Source organism: Gymnodraco acuticeps, unplaced genomic scaffold, assembly GCF_902827175.1.
Source record: "Gymnodraco acuticeps unplaced genomic scaffold, fGymAcu1.1, whole genome shotgun sequence".
Lineage (NCBI taxonomy): Eukaryota > Metazoa > Chordata > Actinopteri > Perciformes > Bathydraconidae > Gymnodraco > Gymnodraco acuticeps.
The window spans coordinates 1,692,654-1,713,511 of NW_022992059.1; the positions used below are offsets into that span (position 1 = coordinate 1,692,654).

At 39.3% G+C, this 20,858-nt stretch overlaps 2 protein-coding genes across 3 annotated transcripts; one reads left to right on the forward strand and one right to left on the reverse strand.

Moving 5' to 3' along the window:
* Positions 1-728: 728 nt before the first annotated feature.
* agr2 (anterior gradient 2) lies at positions 729-3,245 on the forward strand. The gene is made up of 8 exons (XM_034202235.1): positions 729-824; positions 1,341-1,462; positions 1,553-1,616; positions 1,694-1,746; positions 1,916-1,992; positions 2,443-2,506; positions 2,852-2,935; positions 3,013-3,245. The coding sequence occupies exons 2-8, from the start codon at positions 1,354-1,356 to the stop codon at positions 3,060-3,062; spliced, it is 501 nt and encodes a 166-aa protein (XP_034058126.1). The 5' UTR covers positions 729-824; positions 1,341-1,353; the 3' UTR covers positions 3,063-3,245.
* A 2,103-nt stretch (positions 3,246-5,348) lies between these two features.
* tspan13b (tetraspanin 13b) lies at positions 5,349-20,492 on the reverse strand. 2 transcript variants are annotated; one of them, XM_034202166.1, is made up of 6 exons: positions 20,294-20,492; positions 16,092-16,259; positions 12,714-12,794; positions 10,224-10,337; positions 10,003-10,113; positions 5,349-6,094 (listed from the first exon to the last, which is right to left on the reverse strand). In XM_034202166.1, the coding sequence occupies exons 1-6, from the start codon at positions 20,354-20,356 to the stop codon at positions 6,020-6,022; spliced, it is 612 nt and encodes a 203-aa protein (XP_034058057.1). In that variant the 5' UTR covers positions 20,357-20,492; the 3' UTR covers positions 5,349-6,019. The 2 variants fall into 2 exon arrangements, with proteins under 2 accessions (XP_034058057.1, XP_034058058.1); XM_034202167.1 differs by lacking the exons at positions 5,349-6,094; positions 10,003-10,113; positions 10,224-10,337 and adding an exon at positions 10,349-11,382.
* Positions 20,493-20,858: the final 366 nt, after the last annotated feature.

Genomic DNA, 20,858 nt, shown 5'->3' on the forward strand with positions numbered 1-20,858 from the left:
TTTTTCATCCTTATGACTGAACCACTGTGTTGACTTTGCATTCAGTTGCACCTTTGTGTCTGAGCCAATCCCATGCAGCCTAATCATCACTAATGTGCTGACTGGTCCTTGGACCAAAGCCAAGCGTCCCTTCGCTCCAAAAGCTATCCCACAAAGATGAATTCAACTGATTATTAATTATCCAGCACAGTTTCCAAATTGCCTCAAAATGTATATAAAGCTGTATAAACCCAGACTGAGCCGCTCATTCATGTTTGCAGAAAACTGACTATTTGTTTCTGACAATTCCATTTAGAAATCTGATAATTTAAGAGTGTGCTGCAGATGTGAAAACATACATTAATGGTAGAACGGACAAAATGCAGGTTATAACTTGCTATACTGTTCTGATACATTCAACCACTTCAGAAACATTTCAATTTTAGTTAAAAATGTGTTTATAACTTGCATTTGGAGGAAGACAGACAACATAAAATGCCTTAAAGCTAAAGCTTATATTATGTACAATATGCCCTGCCTGTAATTAGGACTCATGCGGATTTCTTTATGTATTCTAACTTCAATATTTAATAGTGTGATCTTACACCAAGATGTAATGGCATGGAAACTTCAAATCACACATTTTCTCAATGGAGTTTGGTTGGCAAACAGAAATACAATTTAAATCAACGTAGTATTCCGGTTAGGGGATGGTAAGAGGGCGGGACCACAGGGGAGCAGGTGTTTAAATACCAGGCAGGTGAGAGTGGAGGAACAGCAGATCCTGGAGCTGTGGCTGACACACACAGACACACAAACACACACACCTGAGCCGTTGGAAACAGGTAAGAGGCAAACTCACTCTGCATATTGTTTTCACTTTCACGGCTGTGTAACTACAGCCAAGTCATTTGAATGTGTGTATATATCCAAGTCTGTGACTGTTACTCAAACCATAGGCTGTAACTACTTTGTGATGACTTTTAATAACTTTATTTGGATGAATAGGCAAAGTGCAGGTTGGCATACTGCATCAGTGAATGCAGATGGAAAATAGCTAATAGCAAATTCTGGCATAAATCATCTCTTCCCTTTTGATGTATTTTCATGCATGGTCTCAGGTCAATCAAAACTAGTTTTGGGACAACTTCCACGGTTAGAGTCTGATAGTCATACTTTTTTCGATGTTTCCTGTCCGTTACATATTTCAACAAAATCATCTTTTATAATAGTGATTTTTCTTTCTCACCACTTTTTATATCAAGGGAAGGAAGATAAAGTTTATGCCTTTCCTGACAAAATGTCTCTTTATACTGTTCCTTAACACAGTTTGACCTTTTACTCTTTCCATTTTCTTCCAGTAAGTCTATAAAGATGATCAAAGCTTTGTTGTCAGCACTCTTGGTCCTGGTGGCCGTGTCCTCCGCCTTTGGGAAATACATCCCCAAAACTGGGAAGAGGATCCCTCAGACTCTCTCCAGAGGTGCGTAGCATCATCTGAGCAAGTGAGACTGAAAGAGAGTTTTATAAATGTTGAGTCGGTCACTTATCCATAATGTATCCATGTTGCCAGGTTGGGGTGATCAGCTGATCTGGGCGCAGACTTACGAAGAGGGTCTCTACTGGTCGAGGTCACAGTAAGAAAATAACAGTTATTAAAATGCTTTTCCTTTGAATCTTTGAATCTGATGATTAATGGTGTGACATGTTTCAGGAACAAGCCTCTGATGATCATCTTTCACCTGGCGGACTGCCCACACAGCGCGGGTAAGTCTGACCCCGGATGTAGCACTTATTAATCTTATTAATCACAGAAAGAGAGCCCAACCTGTTTGAACAGCCAGCCGTCATGTGTTTGCTCAAGTGTGACGTCACATCCTGGTTGTACTTCAGGGTTGTGGAGTTGTAACTGTAACACAATGTGTTCCTCCTGCAGCACTGAAGAAGGTCATCACTGAAGACAACGACATCCAGAAAAGGCTGGATGAGGACTTCATCATCCTCAATCTCATGGTAGGTTACATCAGACATCACTGCTTTAAAGGCGCATTCCACTGAATGTGCAAGTTTCCAAATCTTTTTCAAAAAACAATGTCAGACTCTGAGAACTTATAGGTTTTTATTCACTTTACTGTAAACTTGGTGTTTATCTAGTATATTTGATATGCATCACTAAACTAGCTACAATTAGCTTGAAACTTTTGTTTAGTTATTGTTTGTTCAATAATTATCCAAAGTGAACAACCAACCTTTCATCACTTTGAAATGTAAATGTGTCTACATTTGGATTGTTGCACATATGTTAATGTGACGTGAACTTTTTTAAACAGCCAGTGAGAATAACTCAGACGGAAATACAGAAATATCACATAATAACTAACACTTCTCAACCATTGTTCCTGTGGCTCATAGTCATTTGTTGACACCTCTGTTTGATGATGTGTTTCTTTTTCTCTCCGACAGTATGAAACCACAGACAAACATCTCTCTCCTGATGGACAGTATGTTCCCAGAATCATGTTTGTCGGTAAGAGCTGTCTTCCTATTAGCCTGTTAGCCTGTTATCCCGTTAGCATGTTAAGGTTGTGGATGAGGTTACTCAGCTTTTTCTGGTATAACTAAATCATTAAAGTCAAGGCAGTAAGTCATTCGGTTCTGACACGAAGCTGCTTTTGACCAACTTTGTCAGTTTAGTTAACTGTAAGTAGGTTTTTAGTATGCTAATAATGTTTGATTTATTAAAGCTAAGATTGCTTTGTACAGTAATAGCATCCAGCAGCGAAAGACATATTCTGATCCGTTACTCAAGAAAAGTTAGCAATGTATGACTTAAAGACTTAATTCAAATGAAAGTCCAATAATGTCTTTACAGACCCTTCAATGACGGTGAGGGCGGACATCAACGGACGCTACAGGAACCGCCTGTATGCCTACGAACCAGCTGACCTCACACTCCGTAAGTGCTAAGCTAACACACTGAGCTTCGTCTGTGTCCATGAATCATAAATATAATGTTTCCCGCCTCTCCCACAGTGAAGACCAACATGGATGCAGCTAAGAAGCTCCTGAAGTCTGAGCTGTGAGCCCGAGGAGTCATACGCGGTCCCTTCAGTTTACACGTGGAAAACTATGCACTGCAAAATTCCTTCTCTTCAACTTCACTTGTTTCCGCCTTAAATTCCCTTTCTGATCCTTCCCTTTATTAATATTATTGCTGTACATCCAGAATGTCTTTTAAATAAATAAGGAACTGTTCATACATACAATATGTGTAATTATTTTTCATTTGCCAACACATTGCAGGGAATTATAACACTCAAGAGTAAATATGAATAATTAACTAAAGAATAATGCTAACTTAATGTGCTAATGCTGCTACTACTACTAGTTAACCGGATATAGATATATAATATAATATGAAATATAGTTATAGATATATAATTCATGCACTGTTGTGCTAATACATCAATGAAATGTAATACTACAGATACTTATGCAGCAACTAAAATCCTGGTTATGTTTATAACTTATTTGCCATATCATTGAATCCAGGCTATGATATAAGGGAAATATGAATGTAAAAGTCCCATCCTATATGGTGGTGCAGGGATCAGTCCTAAACTGGAAAATTAGTTTATTTCAGCACTTCCGAACTCCCTTGTTGCGAAATCAATGTTTTTTTTAACGTGGTTCGGTTTGATGCCTGAGATTTTCACGCTTTGTTCTACAACATAAAAAACGACAGTAAACCCTAACTGATGAGTTTCTGAAATGTATATGTGCCTGACACTGTGTTAGCTAACAAGTGGCTAAATGACACTTATACTGTAAACGTCATCACTTCAAACATTAGCCGCCTTTAGCTTAGCGGTGTTGTCGCCGGAGCTTATTTTCTGCAGTATTCCTAAATCAAATGAAAAAAATCCCATTGGCCTTGTCTTGGGAGGCTAACTTCCAGATTGACCTACAAAAAAAAGTCATCACTGCACACTATGAAATATTTGTTAAGCCTCAAAGCTAGTTTGCAGTAAGTGGTGGAGAGTTTAAGGATCTATATTCCATCAGTAAGGCCTGCAGGGAACATTAGTGTCTACAAGGTTACCTGAGGGCAGTGGACACGATATTTCCAGCAGATTCAGAGCATCCTTCATTTGGGGTCGAGTGGAGTGAGCTGCTGAACCCTCCACAATGTTTCCCAGTGAGTCTCTAACAGTGGGTGTTTAGACTATATACACCTGATTAATAAATCCATTGCTAATATACAGCTATATAAACACATCGATTAGTACAGCTTTAAAGGAATCTTTAAATGTTCAGACTAAAAAAGAAACATAAGAAAAGTTCAATTTTTCATTGGCCCAGGAGTTCCCAATGGTACAGTAAGCCCACCAATTTCTGCAGGACGTATTCCAGACATGGCTTGAGCAAAAGCAAAGCAATCTGGGAAGTATGCCAAATAATTAACAATATAGTTGTTGTTCATTTGTTAAGCAGTATTATCAGTATAGTGAACTCCAACAACAATCCACAGCTCATGGTTATCATTTTAACTTTGATATGACCAACATAGTATATATTTAAGTGAGTTAAGCAGTGAAAATGCTTTGGCAAGGAATTTGTTCATAGAGCACATTGTGTTCAGTGTGTGTGTGTGTGTGTGTGTGTGTTCCACATCCTGGATGGGCGGGTTTACACTGTCAGCACTGAAGGCTTGTTCCTGTTGCTAGGTTACTGAGGCTCCACGCAGACTGTTATTCTGTGTCCTGAGCTGCTTAGAGCAGGAGAACGTGGCACGAGGTGGTTGATCAGGACTTCAACTAACATCCTCTGAACCTGAACATAGGACAGAGATTCAGGAAAGGAAAACCAATGTCAAGTCAGCTTTTCTGTGTAGATATATCTGTAACATACTTATCCTTTCACGTTTTCACAGAGCTGATATCGTTTGAATGACAGTAAGTGAATGCATCAATATTCATGGCCCTACTCCTCATATTCAGTTTAAAGCCACTTTATTTTTTTTAGTTATTTGATTATGTTTCTGTGGTTTTGACTTCAAATTAACTATATGTTAGATTTTGCTTGACATTCCACCCAAAAACTAGATCGCAATCCCAAAACTATGAAGTGTAACAATTATTAAATCTAATGTAGCTCTCAGTCTTCTTTTATGTATGTTAAGATACTGACTGTTAAGATACTGAATACTGACTTGGTATTTAAAACAACGAAAAATGAACTTATTGTGCTGAGCAACTTGTGCTTTGTATTTACAGAAAATCTGACCTTTAAGATTGAATAATACACAATAATGTTCCCTATTGTTTTGAATTGAAACCATTTTACAGAGTAGAAACAGAAGACAAGAAGCCAGAGAAATCAGTGTTTTATTCAGATTTACAGTAAAAACGCCCAGACAGGTGCAGCTCTCATACAGGAGCTAATATCTGCAGAAGAATCATGAGAAGACACACAACCACACACACACAACCACACATACAACCACACACACACACACACACACACACACACACACACACACACACACACACACACACACACCACACACACACACACACACACACACACACACACACACACACACACACACACACACACACACACACACACACACAACCACACACACACACACACACACACACACACACACACTCAAAATAATGTCATCATACCAATGTGAAGAGCAGCATTGCGTTCAGTGGGGCAGACAAACAATGAACAACAAAGGAGATGAACAGTGTTATATGAGGCAGGGTGCATAAATACTTTATAATACACAGCAGACTGCTGTACACAATAGGGTCAGTGAACCAACTGTAAATGTTTCTGATGCAGAGCTGTCACACTGGAGGCAACGTGTGTGCTGTTCCTTCACACACAAACACTTCAGAACACACTCCACTCCAAACATAATAACAGCATGTTGCAGCCCTCAGTGGAAACACAACGATCAGTGTTTTATTTACAAAGTCCATAAAAGGAGGGCAGAGGTGGAGGTGACGGAGCAGCCGGAGCTCACTCACAGGAAAGCACTGGGGTTAGCTCGAGGGTCTTTCTGGTTCCTGTAGTGGTACGTCAGCCACACTCCCAGAATCTGAAACAGGACGAAGAAACAGTGAGACTGAGAGCAAAACAATAGCCTCTGTGAGATAGAGAATAACACTCAGTGTTTTCTTTTGATCATGAGGAGACCCACACCCACAGTGAATGTATCTGCTAAGTAAGCTTTTTACATGGACACACATTATATAAACCACCGACTCGACATTGATATCAAGGAATTTTTTGGATTAGAGAAATTATCGTATTGCTTCTGTTAAGAAAACATTTTCCTTTCTATGGCGTTTTCCATTAACCAGTCTTCAAACACTGACAGAGCCCGTTAGTGTTTACTTCCTGTCTGTCTTCTTCTGCTGTTCCCTTTAGTGTTTACTTCCTTTCTTCTTCTGCTGTTCCCGTTAGTGTTGACTTCCTTTCTTCTTCTGCTGTTCCCGTTAGTGTTTACTTCCTGTCTTCTTCTGCTGTTCCCTTTAGTGTTTACTTCCTGTCTGTCTTCTTCTGCTGTTCCCTTTAGTGTTTACTTCATGTCTGTCTTCTTCTGCTGTTCCCTTTAGTGTTTACTTCCTGTCTGTCTTCTTCTGCTGTTCCCTTTAGTGTTTACTTCCTGTCTGTCTTCTTCTACTGTTCCCTTTAGTGTTTACTTCCTGTCTGTCTTCTTCTGCTGTTCCCTTTAGTGTTTACTTCCTTTCTTCTTCTGCTGTTCCCTTTAGTGTTTACTTCCTGTCTGTCTTCTTCTGCTGTTCCCTTTAGTGTTTACTTCCTGTCTTCTTCTGCTGTTCCCTTTAGTGTTTACTTCCTGTCTGTCTTCTTCTGCTGTTCCCTTTAGTGTTTACTTCCTGTCTGTCTTCTTCTGCTGTTCCCTTTAGTGTTTACTTCCTTTCTTCTTCTGCTGTTCCCTTTAGTGTTTACTTCCTGTCTTCTTCTGCTGTTCCCTTTAGTGTTTACTTCCTGTCTGTCTTCTTCTGCTGTTCCCTTTAGTGTTCAGTTCCTGTCTGTCTGTCTTCTTCTGCTGTTCCCTTTAGTGTTTACTTCCTGTCTGTCTTCTTCTGCTGTTCCCTTTAGTGTTTACTTCCTGTCTGTCTGTCTTCTTCTGCTGTTCCCTTTAGTGTTTACTTCCTGTCTGTCTTCTTCTGCTGTTCCCTTTAGTGTTTTACTTCCTGTCTGTCTTCTTCTACTGTTCCCTTTAGTGTTTACTTCCTGTCTGTCTTCTTCTGCTGTTCCCTTTAGTGTTTACTTCCTTTCTTCTTCTGCAGTTCCCTTTAGTGTTTACTTCCTGTCTGTCTTCTTCTGCTGTTCCCTTTAGTGTTTACTTCCTTTCTTCTTCTGCTGTTCCCTTTAGTGTTTACTTCCTTTCTTCTTCTGCAGTTCCCTTTAGTGTTTACTTCCTGTCTGTCTTCTTCTGCTGTTCCCTTTAGTGTTTACTTCCTTTCTTCTTCTGCTGTTCCCTTTAGTGTTTACTTCCTGTCTGTCTTCTTCTGCTGTTCCCTTTATTGTTGACTTCCTTTCTTCTTCTGCTGTTCCCTTTAGTGTTTACTTCCTTTCTTCTTCTGCTGTTCCCTTTAGTGTTTACTTCCTGTCTGTCTTCTTCTGCTGTTCCCTTTATTGTTGACTTCCTTTCTTCTTCTGCTGTTCCCTTTAGTGTTTACTTCCTTTCTTCTTCTGCTGTTCCCTTTAGTGTTTACTTTCCTGTCTTCTTCTGCTGTTCCCTTTAGTGTTTACTTCCTGTCTGTCTTCTTCTACTGTTCCCTTTAGTGTTTACTTCCTGTCTGTCTTCTTCTGCTGTTCCCTTTAGTGTTCACTTCCTGTCTGTCTGTCTTCTTCTGCTGTTCCCTTTAGTGTTTACTTCCTTTCTTCTTCTGCTGTTCCCGTTAGTGTTTACTTCCTTTCTTCTTCTGCTGTTCCCGTTAGTGTTTACTTCCTGTCTTCTTCTGCTGTTCCCTTTAGTGTTTACTTCCTGTCTGTCTTCTTCTGCTGTTCCCTTTAGTGTTTACTTCATGTCTGTCTTCTTCTGCTGTTCCCTTTAGTGTTTACTTCCTGTCTGTCTTCTTCTGCTGTTCCCTTTAGTGTTTACTTCCTGTCCTGTCTTCTTCTACTGTTCCCTTAGTGTTTACTTCCTGTCTGTCTTCTTCTGCTGTTCCCTTTAGTGTTTACTTCCTGTCTTCTTCTTCTTCTGCTGTTCCCTTTAGTGTTTACTTCCTGTCTTCTTCTGCTGTTCCCTTTAGTGTTTACTTCCTGTCTGTCTTCTTCTGCTGTTCCCTTTAGTGTTTACTTCCTGTCTGTCTTCTTCTGCTGTTCCCTTTAGTGTTTACTTCCTTTCTTCTTCTGCTGTTCCCTTTAGTGTTTACTTCCTTTCTTCTTCTGCTGTTCCCTTTAGTGTTTACTTCCTGTCTTCTTCTGCTGTTCCCTTTAGTGTTTACTTCCTGTCTGTCTTCTTCTGCTGTTCCCTTTAGTGTTTACTTCCTGTCTGTCTTCTTCTGCTGTTCCCTTTAGTGTTCACTTCCTGTCTGTCTTCTTCTGCTGTTCCCTTTAGTGTTCTTCCTGTCTGTCTTCTTCTTCTGCTGTTCCCTTTAGTGTTTACTTCCTGTCTGTCTTCTTCTTCTGCTGTTCCCTTTAGTGTTTACTTCCTTCTTCTTCTCTTCTTCTTCTGCTGTTCCCTTTAGTGTTTACTTCTGTCTTCTTCTGCTGTTCCCTTTAGTGTTTACTTCCTGTCTGTCTTCTTCTGCTGTTCCCTTTAGTGTTTACTTCCTGTCTGTCTTCTTCTGCTGTTCCCTTTAGTGTTCACTTCCTTTCTGTCTGTCTTCTTCTGCTGTTCCCTTTAGTGTTTACTTCCTGTCTGTCTTCTTCTGCTGTTCCCTTTAGTGTTTACTTCCTATCTGTCTTCTTCTGCTGTTCCCTTTAGTGTTTACTTCCTATCTGTCTTCTTCTGCTGTTCCCTTTAGTGTTTTACTTCATGTCTTGTTCTCTTCTACTAGTCTTCTCTTCTCTGTCCCTTAGTGTTTACTTCCTGTCTGTCTTCTTCTGCTGTTCCCTTTAGTGTTTACTTCCTTTCTTCTTCTGCTGTTCCCTTTAGTGTTTACTTCCTTTCTTCTTCTGCTGTTCCCTTTAGTGTTTACTTCCTGTCTGTCTTCTTCTGCTGTTCCCTTTAGTGTTTACTTCCTGTCTGTCTTCTTCTGCTGTTCCCTTTAGTGTTTACTTCCTGTCTGTCTTCTTCTGCTGTTCCCTTTAGTGTTTACTTCCTTTCTTCTTCTGCTGTTCCCTTTAGTGTTTACTTCCTTTCTTCTTCTGCTGTTCCCTTTAGTGTTTACTTCCTGTCTGTCTTCTTCTGCTGTTCCCTTTAGTGTTTACTTCCTGTCTGTCTTCTTCTGCTGTTCCCTTTAGTGTTTACTTCCTGTCTTCTTCTGTTGATTTCTCTAACGTCCAGCGCTCCGTCTTTTAACCTCTGTCCTGCTCTTGTTTTTTTTGCTCTCCATTGAAGCATTTCGATAAATATAGATGGATAAATAAATAAAGCTACTAGGACAAAGTAGTTCAAACTATTTTGAAAGTAGTTGTAATGGGATTACGGTATCAGGATAAAAAAAAAGAACATCTTTTTGATATTTATTTTCTTGTGTATTTATTTGCATTTCATTTGATATTGAGGTCATCCAAAAGTAACAGAAAGTAATTAGGTTAAATTACTTTGATATTTGATACTCAGATTCGGTTACCGATTAGGTTTTTTGAACATGAAACTAGTAATTGTAACGGAAAACATTCTTAAAGTTACCCTCCCAACCCTGCCAGTATGCTTTCCTACCTACTCTAACTACTGCTTCTTCTTACATCTGCCTTTTCTACTACGGTTCCAAATGCTTCTAATAGCACCGCTGCTAATGCTCATTTAGTTTGACTGAGCACAGCATGGAGTAACTCCTTAGTGTTGTAGTTGTGATGGCTCACCTCAGTAAAGCTGAAAAAGAGTCCGATGCCTCCCACGAAGCGGAGCACCTCTCCTGCATGCTCCTGGATCTTCTCTGCACAGGGCATACACGAGTGGTTGGGGAAACACGCCTGCAGGACGACAACACACACAGCGAAGCAATGACTCAGGCTGCAGGGAGAGGGGATATTATGATCTTATATCAGTTTAACCCTCTGAACCGGTCCAGGATCAGACTCACAGCATCACAGGTGCGGTTGGGCTCCAGCTGTCTGAAGCCACAGCAGTTGAGGCTCTTCTCCACGTCCCTCTGAGTGCTGCGGGAGTTATTCCAGCCCACCTCCAGCAGCTGGTCCTGCAGCACGCACGCACGCACGCACACACACAGCACTCTTCATAAAGCACTGAATCCAGTATTATGCAAAAGTGGATGCATACTCAGATATTAGTGAAACTAGTACACTGTAATACCACAGTGTAGAAACATTCATTTAAGTACTTAAAAAAACAAACATAAAGTACCAAAACTAAAAGTATACTTTATGGAGAATGGCCATTTTTGTAGTTTTCATATTATTACATAAGAATACATTTGTTCATTTATACTATGTTCTAATAATATAAGATTTAAAATGAACTAGTAACCAATGTTGTAGCATAAAGTGGAAATGCTCCAGTATTGAAAAAAAATGTCTTAAGCAGGGTACTGAAGAAAATTAAAAGCAATATGTGTGTGTGTGTGCGCGTGTGTGTTTGTGTAATGCAAATTCATAGATTCTGGACTTTTCAAAAATGGCTGAAACGTGTAGATAATGTGAATTCCAGATTCTTTTTAAAGAGGCTTTTTTGGGGGGGGGAAATATGTCATACATTAATTAATAATCAAAGCAGAAGCTTTTTCATATGTCCCAAACATATTTGGATCAATACAAGATATGGGCTGTGAGTAGTTTTGAATGTAAATGGCAGAATAAGTATGTGTGATCCTCTCAGTCTCACAGCAGTTGAGGTCCTTATTGTAGAGCCTTCTGTCTAATAGCTGCTGGCTGCACACGGACCTTTAAATAAGGATCAACTATCCGTCTGATCTAATGGTTTAGATGTTAGCAGCATCAGAAAAGGCTTTAAACAGTGACCACAAATCACTTCCACTTCATTACTGACACCACAGATACAAGGAGAGCCACTTCTTGTGAAGGGAAGATGATCTTCACCACTGCCAGCAATCTGTGCTGATGGTAGTGATGGATGATATCAACATGTTTTCCTGCTGACCGCTGCAGCTCTGTTCCTCTGAGACAGGAAGCCCGTATTAAAGAGCATCCGTGTTTAATCACTTCTGGAATGAACCCCCTTCCTGTCGATCTGCCTTGTCCTCTTCTACTTCTCTTAGTCATTTCCTACATGACACACAATGCCTTTCAACAACTACAGGAAAACAGTTCAATAATCATGCTGCTAACAATCACAAGTTACATTAGGGCCTCAGCAGACTTCGAGAGTAACACATTACTTGCAACTGGATTATGTAACCTAGATTTAAAAAAAAGTAACTGTATTACACTAACGTAAAAAATATTTAATCAGATTACCTTAAAATTGGAGATTAGCAGGAAAACAATGTTAGAAAAACTAAACAGAGCATATATAAATTAAGCTGTACTGTTCTGTAGGCTAACACTTTAAGAGTGAGTCTATACTTCTACTGCCTGAATCTGCTTCATGGTTTTCACTTTCTTTGCTTCATTTGTTCTGTTTTTAATTCAGCAGGTGAACCTGTATGTTCATAAAATAGTGTGTGTGAGCTTAACTGTGTGTATTAAACTAAAACGGAGCATTTCCTGTCAGCTCAGGTTTGATTCCTGCTTTTTGAAACTGTAGGATGTGCTCATGTGTTTCATTGTTGGTGTACAGGCTGCTGTCTGAATCTGAATCTGAGTGAAAGGCAGGTCTTCCTATCAATAAGATCATTTCTGATCCTAAATATCCTGGCTTCTTCTTTCCTAAGGTCACATTGTTCTGTTGTCTTACATAATACAAGAGTAAAGAAGTATCAATACGATGTTTAACTTCAGTTAAACATCGTATTGATTCTTCTTTACTCTTGTAATTGTTACACACTAAAATGAAGTTGAATTGAACATTATTAGCCACTATTAGTATTGTCACTTGAGGTCATTGCACGTCATCATTCACACACATTCATACAGAGCAGGGCTGCCATGCAAGGTAACATCAGCCACAGTCGCTCTGTGGGACCACCATCCATACCATACTATCCATTTCAAAGAAAGGGTATCATAAATACAACACGAAACGATGAGCCAGAGCCATAACCCTGCAAACAGTGGAACACCAATAATAAACCATCATAATGAAATAGTCCAATTACTTTTAAAGAATTGTATGTACTTGTTTTAAACCAGGGAAATAATTGTCAAAAAGATAAGAAGGAATCATTTACACAATATAATCAATAAAACAAATTAAAACATTTAACAGTGATGTCAGAATCACTTTTTTTCACTATAGATCATTTCAGGGGAAGCGCTGAACAAATGGAAGGAATGAAGAACACATTTCAGGTGACAGGGTTCAAATGTTTCCTCCTTCCCGTGGCTTTATGAGTTGAGACACACATTAAGCTGCTGCAGGGGTACACGATTTGATTTCTAGTACAGTGCACCCAGCTGAATGGGATTTCTCTACATGAAGCTGCTGCCTATCGTACCTGTTGCTCTCTGTTGATGGCCAAGCAGGCGCTGGAAACAGAGAACTGCACGATGAACACCATGAACAGGACGATCATGTACTGAGCTTCACTGTCAAGGAGCAACACACACACATGTTCAGCAGAAACAACAACCCTGCTCACACACACTGTAACTCCAGGCCTGATTTAAAGCTGAGCGTCAGTTAGAGCCTGGCTGTGCACGGTGTGTAACACGAGGCCGTCTGGGTCTTATTGCACTGCATACATGAATAGATTTTCCAAATCACTGAGGGGAAGAGAGGGCACTGTCCAACATTACAAAACATTCACAGATCCATAACATACGTACAGTGCTCATATACATATCTACATATTTTGTAAGGGAAGTGGTAAGTCATGTTTGGTATAAAAACAGGAAACAGCTGGTCTGGCTCTGTCACCTAGCAACACCTGTGGCGCTCACCAATGATATACTGTATATATCACATAACATTACAATACTGTATTCTATTCTGTTTGATCCAAAAACACAAAGCTCTGAAATAGTCATGTTATGATGATGTGCATTTTGCATACATATGTGATATTTAATATTTATATATACATATGACATTATAAGAGTAGCATTTTACTGTACACAATAAAAGATCTGATTCACAGCTTTTTTCTTCAACAGAAAATGGTTCCTGTGAGTATTGTCCACAGTACTGATGTATTACATGTCTAATATATGTCATATATTGTAATGTAAAGCGCTTTGAGCCCTTGGAAAAGTGCTGAAATCAATTATCATCATTATTATTATTATCTCAAACTGTTATTCCACTGGTTTAATCTTTAGAGATCCATCGTGTTAAACCAATGTTTAATCTTCATCTGAAGAGCAACTAAAGATTTAAAATAAAATATAGTAGAGTTACATCCATTATATCCCTATTAAATGTAGTGGAGTAGAAGTATAAAGTAGCATTACATGGAAATATGAATTTAAAGGGGACCTATCATGCAAAATGCACTTTTGTACGTCTTTTATACATGAATATGTGTCCCCGGTGTTCCAGGGAACTCACCAAGTGTCAGCAAACACAACCCTCTCTATTTTCCTCCATACCCAAATCTCTAAAAACGGGCTACAACGGATCTGATACATATTTTAATTTTTCTGACGTCAGGAACGAGGAACTCCGCCTCTATGGGCAACTCTCCACCTATCAGGGGAATGGGGGGTTGGGCCACGGCCATTGCTGCTCGAAAAAGCTGGAGACGCTGTAGCACATATGCCAGGCCTGTAGGTGGCGCTGTGTCTGCCACAAAAGCAGCGAAGAAGACTTCTCACAGAATCAGCCCTTGCAAAAACAGGGCTGGAAAAGAGCAAATAGAGCGAAATGAGGCATGGCTAAAATGCATGATCTGTTTGGTATTTTGAATAAAACTTCACAGACATGTTTTGTATAGGTATGGCCCTACAATATATGTTTCAAATATAGCATGATAGGTCCACTTTAAAGTAACTTAAAATGTTACTTAAGTACAGTACTTTAGTAAGTGTAGGTAGTTACTGTCCACCACTGGTCTTTATGCTAAGCTAGGCTAACCCTGTCCTGACTGCAGCTCTGTAATGAACTCTGTAAAAGCTGACATTTTGAAAAAATAACTTGTAATTCATTTGACTGATATTGCAATGTGATTTACGATATCGGAGGAGTTGATCATTTGTGTGTAATTTTCTAAAAAGGTACCAAACTATGAAGGTAGATATGGTGCAAAATGGGAGAGCGTGTAAAACCTGATGTGAGCACTTGCAGAAAAAAAATCTGAGCTTGTGTGCATACATTTACACTTGTATAAAATATCCACGTAACTGTGAACCAAATTTGAAGTCACAGAAGAAAAAAAAAAGTTTTGTCGCTTTGTAGAAAAAAAATGAACTTAGTGATGAAATGTTCACTTGCAGAAAAATACATATTTTTAAAATATATTTTCCATTACAACTGCAACTTGGTTATTACAACCTCTCAAATCAGTCATTACAATTTGACGAATCTGCTCTGTAGCAGTATAAATCGACGAATCTGCGGTCTTGACTTTTGCAACACAACATTTTCACCTATAGATGTGGGGGGAGGGAGGGGGGTTGGAGCGAAGGGGCGGAGCTATCAGAACGACGCAGCCCCTTTCAAACCAACGCAGCTCCCGTTCTAGCTCCGTGCTTCGCACACAACAACAACAATGGGGGACTGCGCGGGTCGATTTTAATCATACGAAGCCAGATTAAATTAAATAACTACTTCTCCAATCTTGTACTTTTCCGTGCCGTGGTTCATTGTTTATTAATGTGTTACAGCGGCATTTACCGACCGCTCCAACCCCCCTCCCTCCCCCCACATCTACAGGTGAAAATTACTTTTGCGACACATTTATCGCAAGAAGTGTAGCAAAAGTCAAGACCGCAGATTCGTCGATTTATACTGCCACAGAGCAGATTCGTCAAGTTGTAATGACTGATTTGAGAGGTTGTAATAACCAAGTTGCAGTTGTAATGGAAAATATATTTTAAAAATATGTATTTTTCTGCAAGTGAACATTTCATCACTAAGCTACAACACTTTTTTTTTCTTCTGTGATTTCAAATTTGGTTCACAGTTACGTGGATATTTTATACAAGTGTACATTTGGTTCACAGTTACGTGGATATTTTATACAAGTGTAAATGTATGCACACAAGCTCAGATTTTTTTTCTGCAAGTACTCAGATCAGGTTTTACACGCTCTCGTATTTTGCACCATATCTACCTTCATACAAACAAAGACATTGTGTTTAGTCCGTAGAATATGACTCTCCAGAGGGAACACTATGAAGCACAACAATCCCTAATTCGGAATAATATTCAAACATATTTTTCCGGTACAAATATTGCGTTTCTGATAAATTGTGTAGCCCTTGAAAAAGAAAGTAGTGAAAAAGAAAGTAGTCATTGTGCAGATTGTTCCATTTCAGAATAATATATATGATATGTTTTATAATGATTGATCATGAAAGTGTTCTCAAAGCTGGTGAAGGTGCAGCTAGTTTGAATGACTTTGTATACTGCAGGGCAGCTGGTGGATTTACTCCAGGTGGAACTAAAGTCTGATTTAACACTTGATTATATTTCACATCATTCATCCAGATCTGTAAAGTAACTAAAGGGATTAAATACATGTAGTGGAGTCAACGTACACCATTTACCTCTGAACTGCTGTGGAGTAGAAGTACAAAGTAGGACAACATTGAAATACTCCAGTAAAGTACAATTTCCTGTTAATTGTACATAAGAACATTACTTGATTAAATGTACTTAGTTACTTGTTTACACCACTATCGGTGAGCAGTAGTCTGAGCGGTGAGAAGGATACGAAGAAGAGCAGGACCTGGTGATGCTTCATGGCTCCGATCAGGCCGGCCCCGGCCACGAAGAAGAGGAAGACCCCCACGGCGATGATGCCCCCCACCACCTGGAAACTGGAGACCAGGCCGAACCACTTCCCCCACGCCGCGATGCCGATCATCAGCAGGCTCACCATCTGCACCGCACACATGTCAAAAATGTCACATATGATTGGTACAGTATTTTATCCCTACATTTAAAGTGAATTCCAATATTAAATACAAATATTAAGTGCATCTTCAATCAGAAGAGGAATAAAAACATCTGGATTATGTTCATGTAACCTTTGTCCCGGTTTATTCAAAACCAGAATCAGAAATCAAAAATAATATAGTAGTATACCAACATATTACACGTCAATAGTAAAACAAAAAGTAAGCTAAGTACACATACTGTATAATATTCTGGAAGACATATCTGCTATCTGCTACCGTTGCAGTGCAGTAGGGAAATGTATTCAGATTCAGTTGACCTAATACAAGTACTATATTTAAAGGGAAAATCACAATAACCAGTAAAGGTTGTGCATTTAACAGAACAGCAGGGAGATATGCTGACATTTTAAAAGCAAACATGCTAATTGTTTATTATTTTCTACTGTCTGAGTGATAGCTTTCTGATAGATTCAGTGGAGTAATAGTATATAAGTATATTATATATCATAGCAGTATGGATAAAAACCCTTTTATAAATGTACAGGTTGAAATGTTCAGTGATTATGTCCAGCATACTAACACATTAGGACCCACAGTGCCCTGTGAACCAGAGAGCTGTGAAGGTTGTAGAAGAGACAGTAATAATAACTAGAGAGGAAATTGAGCAAACTTAATCGGTCAAAAATTATAATTTAGTTGCTGCAAATAAAGTCCAACAGTGCCAGGGTCCCAAGCAAGCTTAAACGCTAGGGATGTAACGATAGACTCAACTCACGATTCGTTATGATTCACGATTTTAAGTTCACAAAACTATTTTAATTTTTTCTGCGGACAAATTATGACTGAAAAATATTTCTGTATTTATATAAACTGTACAAAACAACGTACATGTTCTCATCAAAAGTGAACTGAAACTGTAAACTGTGCAGCTGTATTTTATCTTAAATAACAAAAATATACATAATTGGATTTTGAAAACAATCCCTTCAAATAAATAAAAAAACAACTCTGTTTTCTTTTCCATATTTTACTGCACTCAGTGTATATTATATTTTGTGTATTATTATTTTGAATAGCTTTTATAATTATACTATTTTCTATTTTTGGTTATGTATTCTCCTTTCTGTGTCTCTGTATGCACCAGAAAAGCTAATTCTCAGTATGTGTAAACCTACTTGGTAAATAAAACTAATTCTGATACGATACCTCTATATTCATATTAAGTGAGTTGAATAACACATGCACAGGAGTTTACTATTTATTTAGTATTAAACTTCCAAGAAGATGGTACAGATATATAAATTCAGAATGGTCAATGATATCAGTTAATTTACTCTCAAATCCCCAATCTCACACCCAGTGGCGTTTTTACAAATGTGTACAAAAGTGGTGGGGCACAAAAAACTTAGATGTCTATATATAAGCTTCTGCAGTGAGGTTCATGGCTGGTGAGGCACTGGCACTGACTCTTCAGGTTTACAAATATTATATTTTGACTAGGGCCGGGACTCGATTAAAAAAATTAATCTAATTAATTAGAGGCTTTGTAATTAATTAATCGAAATTAATCGCATTTTTAATCACATATAAATATTTGACCTGAGAACAGTGAGAAGCAATTTTTTTCACATGGATTTTAGTATACCATTAGGCGCATTCCCACCGCAGTACTTTTCCCACAAAGGTTCATGAGAACTTAGTTCATGAGAACTCTTTGAACCTGGGGGTGGATTAGGCAAATGAAGCCGCTGACGTCACTTCTTCTTCTTCTGCTTTGGGTTTACTGGCAGGCCGCAAACCACTTCACGGCGTATACTGCCGCCCAAAGTCCCCGGCCGGAAGTCCCCGGAGTTGGGGACTGGCTTCAGTAGAAGCTGCTGGGAGTCCCAGCAGCTTCTACTGAAGCCTTCCGAGTAAATCGCCAGAACGCCGACACCTCCTCATCTCCACCTCTCCCATGTTTTATTTTGTGTTGCCATAAGTTAGTCTCTCTGCGTTTCTGCGCTGGGCTAATGCTAATAATGCTAATGCGAGGATATGGCGACAATGGCGGCTTCACAAAACTTTTTGGGAGTTTTACGGGGCGTGGTTTGCAATCCGCCCAGCCAATCAGACATATAGCTCTCTTCTCACAATAGAGCCGTACGAAAGTCCCTGCTCTCTAGCAGGGACTTTCGTGGGGTGAACTAATTTTAGTACCGGCTCTTTTTGGTGTGAACGCGATAAAAGAGGCTAACGTCCACGCTAGCTTCCACGCTAGCTGCTATATGTTTTGCATTGAGGTGATACTTGAGGCTTGATGTGCTGCGGTGATATGCGAATTCCTTTTTGCATAATTTGCACACAACCGTGCTCTTATCAACGCTTCCATCCGTCCGTTTTTTAAAACAACATTTCCCACTGTTGTTCACTGTGGTTTGTTGTTGTCTGAAGTCATGAACGTTAGTTGGTGCTCCAGTATAATCGGTACGCCTGAAACTCATCCAGTGAGAAACGTTCCGCGGTGCAAAAATAAGTGCGATTAAAATGCGTTAATTTTTTTAACGCGTTAATTTTTGTGTAATTAATTAATCTTAATTAACGCGTTAAAGTCCCGGCCCTAATTTTGACCTAAATCAAAATATAATATTATTTTCAAAAGCTTTTTTTGTCTGATGCTTCGATTAATTTTAAACAACAGAAAGATACCCAAAAAATGTAATTTTATCATTTAAATATTGAATTGTTCTCTCTTAGTAAGATCCCATTTTCAATAAAATGGTGGTCTTACCTTGACTTGAAGATGAAGTCCATTTGCCTATCCTTCTGGACAAAAATCTCTATTACTTTTTTGTAAAAGTCCTCCTTATCTTCTTGTAGTTTCAAAAGTCTATCATGAAACTAATCGATAGATTTATGATTCGAAAATGATAAAAGTAGGGTAGACATGTGGATATTATCCGGCTGAACAAAACGTGCATTTATCTAATCGCTACGTTTCCCACAGATCTTATTTTGAGCTATTTTCTAAAATTCTATGGAGAAATCTCATTGCTTTTTTGTGGAGGGAAGCCATGCGCAGCTTACTTCCGGGTTTTAGGACATCTCTCTCCTCCTCTTCACCTGCTCTTCACAAACCACACTTTTCGCGGCACACGTACTTACAGCCAATCAGCTCTGAATGATGTGAGATGACGTATGGTGGGGATGGCAGCTCTTTGTCCCTATGGTCATTATTTTTTGCCACACACATTAAATAGGACAATACTCTGAGCATGCGCAGTGTAGTTTTTACAGTCACCGTTCACTTAGACAGAGAGAGGGAGGGGCAGGATCGGGTTTTGTCCCACATGGCTCTAAACAGCTCAATAGGCACACACTGTAGACACTAATTAAAAGAACACAGACTAAAACAGCAATGTACAGACGAATCAGATGATTAAACATGATTTTATATATATTTTATATATATTTTAATTTATTTTTGCATTTTGTTGTAATTATTATTTGTAATACTTTCTGCTGACACTAGGTGGGGCTGTGCCCCTAATGACCAGTCGCCACTGCTCACACCAACATAAACCACATAGCTGTTTCCTAATGTTTAAAATGGGTGGGGTGGCCCTTTAAAATGATTGAACATCAGACCTTTTGGACCTTCAGGTGACACACACGCACGCACGCGCGCACACACACACACACACACACACACACACACACACACACACACACACACACACACACACACACACACACACACACACACACACACACACACACTGTGATAAGAGCTATCAGAGGTTGCAAGCAGAGACTCTGTAATTCCATAACATGTGATGGCAGGATTCAAAGCCTTCAGAGCTGGGCTTATTAATAATGCATTAAAAGAAAGCTACGAGGCTATTTTTTGAAGATGTATTTTCTCATGCACTGATCCCACAGTGAATATCTGATTAAGTCTGCCCTCATCACTGGGATGATGGTGAATAATGGCAGCAGGCTGATGATCCATATCTCAGCCTTCTCATATACTCACAACATAGAGGATGTTGAGCGCACACAGGCAGTGTTTGGAACAGGTGAATCCCGAGCAGCCCATCTTGATCAAAACATAAATAAATAAGCAAATATAATTAATCCTCAAAGGGTTTCAAAAGGTATTCCGGCTCCAGGGGAAATGCAGAACAAAGGCCCGCAGGAATAAACGGTCGCTCGGCAGCAGGTCCAACCTGGAAAGAACGGGGCTTTATGCGTCAAAAAAAAAAAACACACCCGGTGCAGACCGGAAGTTATGTAACACGCCTTCAAAATAAAAGCAAGTCATTTGTCGTTGAATTGCAATTCCTATGTTACCTTCAATTTAGGTAAGCTAACAATGCAGACAGTGACTAACACTGAGCATACTTTGTCAATACCCTGGGCTTAAATCATTCAGCAGCCTGGCCGTACACATTAATACTCGATAACTCTAGATTTGAGTAGGCTACTTTGTTGACAAAGATATGCCCAAATGAATTCATTAATTAATCAGTTTTGGTCTACAATAATTGTAATAATGGAGGCAAAGACTTTTCAAACAGCTGACCCTCAGTGTGGGGAAA